The 2,676-nt window shown below is 53.7% G+C and overlaps 1 protein-coding gene across 1 annotated transcript; it reads left to right on the top strand.

The window, feature by feature from the left end:
- Positions 1-758: 758 nt before the first annotated feature.
- On the top strand, positions 759-2,092 carry LOC124657373 (protein MEI2-like 6). Its single transcript, XM_047195937.1, has 4 exons — positions 759-1,342; positions 1,426-1,551; positions 1,698-1,839; positions 1,931-2,092. Exons 1-4 carry the CDS (start codon positions 759-761, stop codon positions 2,090-2,092), a joined length of 1,014 nt encoding a protein of 337 aa, XP_047051893.1.
- Positions 2,093-2,676: the final 584 nt, after the last annotated feature.

The following is a 2,676-nucleotide window of genomic DNA, read 5'->3' as shown; positions in this document are numbered from 1 at the left end:
GGCAGTGCATGCGCCTAGCTAGTGCAGCACCGGCAGTGGCTCGTACTAGACGTCTAGACCTAAATCAAAATCTCTGCGCGTATAAATGAAGATTCCTAATCATTGCCTAGAGCGGTAATATACTACCAGTATTAGCCTGTTGAATACTCTGCTACTGCAGTGACATGACCGTACTGCCGCTGCACCCTCTAGTCCAGAACATCTTGGACGGAACGGAGTTCAATCTCAACTCAAACGCATGCTCTCTTCTCTAGCTCCTACTCTTATTCTTCTGTACTAGTAGTATTTTCGACAAGGAAAATACTAGTCTAAATAAATAAATATCATGCGGTGGAGGCATGGGAGTATTTGTTCAAGATTATAGTGATAATCCATTTTTTGGGTACCCAAGAAGAGATAACACACTAGTTTGGTCATCTAGTATGCGGCGGTTTGCCAGAGGAAAATCTATCTTTTCCCAGTATTGTCCCAAGAAGCTTACCATCCTGGAAAAGATAATAATGAAATATAAAAGGCCAGAAGACACATGCAATACTAGAAGCAAGTGGAGTGAGCCACCGTTCTTGGCTTTCGAGCAAGACAAACTCACCGCTCCCACCATGCCAGTCTTTTTTTTTTTTCTGGAACAGACATGGCCAGTCTTTATAAACACCTGGATCCTGGCCAGGAGCTTCTCCAAGCCCTCGTTGTGCCTTTCTTGCTTCTCCTCCAACCGCTCCTCCACAAGCCGAGACAAGAAGCCCCACCACCAAGGCACCATGGCTGCCTCCTCCACCTCGCGCCTGAACCCTGCTGCCCCTTCATTCGTCTCCTCCTCTTCCCCGCCTCCTTTCGGCCTGCCCATGGGCTGCCTCCTCCCACCGCCACCGCCGCCGCCGTGCTCTCTCGTCGGCGGGATCGCTCCGATGGGCCCTTCCGTGTTCCCGACCTTGCCATGGCTGCACGTCCCCCCTCCGGCGCCGGTGTTCTGCAGCCCACCCGTATGCGCGGTACCTGTGTGTCCCAGCACGGTGCCGGCCTACTGCACACCTCCGCCGCAGCCACCGCTACCGGCGAGACGCTGCACCATCAAGGAGATTGCCGACGACGGCAGCGACGAGTCGCCCAAGGCGGAGATGGAAGGCGAACCATCCCCTCGGTCAGTCCTCACCGCTTGGAAGCCCGAGGCTGCCGCGTCGAAGCGCCAGAAGCCGGCGAAGGTGGTGCATCCGGGGCCGAAGCTGAGGGCGGCGGTTCCGCAGCTCCCACACCTGCCTCGCGGGGTCGTGGGCAGCAAACCGGCCTTCAACCCACGGAGCGGCAAGACTTCTCTCATGATCTGCAACATCCCCAACAGCTTCTCGTAAGTAGTACTGCTGCAGTGATGTGTTGTGTTCCTTTACCCGTGTGTGTTGCTTAGAAGGTGGAGACTTTGTTGTTTCGCAGGAAGCGCAGATTGATGGAGATCCTCGACCAGCATTGCGCCGTGGAGAACGATAAGCTGGCCCAGCGCCGAAGCCGCCCCGTCTTGAGGTCGGAGTACGACTTCCTCTACCTCCCAGTCGACTTCAGGTACGTGCTACTCCCATTTTCTGGTGCAAAAGCAAGCTCATACGGATACTACTTTTCCCCATGTAGCCATGGTCGACGGCGTTTGTTCTATCGAGTGTCGATCCGAGCTGACCTAAGTTCTTGACTCATTTGGTTCGTTGGCGCAGGACAAGGTTCAACAAAGGCTACGCCTTCGTCAACATGACGACGGCGCCGGCGGCGCGCCGGCTGCACGCGTTCCTCCACGGCCACAGCTGGGCCGCCGTCGGCTCCGGGAAGGTGTGCGAGGTGGTGCACGCCAAGATCCAGGTACCCACGCGCGCCGCTCCTCGCATCGGAACCTTAACTCCGTGCTTAAAATCCTGTTCTAATGAATGTTGGTGTCTGCTGGGATTCGCAGGGTGTGGACGCGTTCGCGGCGCACTTCTCCGGCTCCATGTTCCCCTGCGGCGATGACAGGAAGGAGTTCCTGCCGGTGCGCTTCGGCCCGCCGCGGGACGGCACGCGGCCTACTGCGGAGCGCATTATCGGCACTGCAGTTCGTCCGCACAACCTGCGCTGATACGAGGCGCTGACCACGCCGATCGTTCTGCCGCCGCACGCTGGCCTCCGTCGTCGTGTCGTCTCTATCTTGCGTTCTATCCATGCTTTGCAATGCCATGGATGGATAGAACGGAAGATAAGATTCAGTAGAGGCAGGCTGACTAATCTCGTTGTCACTTGTGTCGCCTTCATCAAATATGTGTCGTAGTTGCTAGATCTAGCTAGTAGGAGAAAGTAGTTGCTAGTTCTAGCTAGTACTAGTAGTTTGAACTTGTTGTGAAGTTATCTGGGAGTCTAGGATCATGTGTTGTGTGAGTTGTGACTTGTGAGTAGCCTGGGTGAACTGAAATGTGCTGTGCTGTGCTAGTAGATGCCTTTACCCACTACTCCATGCTCCGTTTCAAATTTTGGTGGATATCATAATTTCACTAGAATTCAATCTTGCTTCTCTTTTTTTTTACATGCTTGGTTACTATTTCGAATGGATGAAAAGCCTGTTTGAACGAGTTTAGACCAGTGTGCAACTTCAAAAATATGGATGAATAACTGTGACTTCATGTGAACAGAAGAGATTTTATTACTGTATGACCCATTCAGCAGGTT

This window comes from Lolium rigidum, chromosome 5 (assembly GCF_022539505.1).
Source record: "Lolium rigidum isolate FL_2022 chromosome 5, APGP_CSIRO_Lrig_0.1, whole genome shotgun sequence".
Classification (NCBI taxonomy): domain Eukaryota; kingdom Viridiplantae; phylum Streptophyta; class Magnoliopsida; order Poales; family Poaceae; genus Lolium; species Lolium rigidum.
Note: the sequence above shows the minus strand (reverse complement) of the source record. Positions and strands in the feature narration are given on the sequence as shown.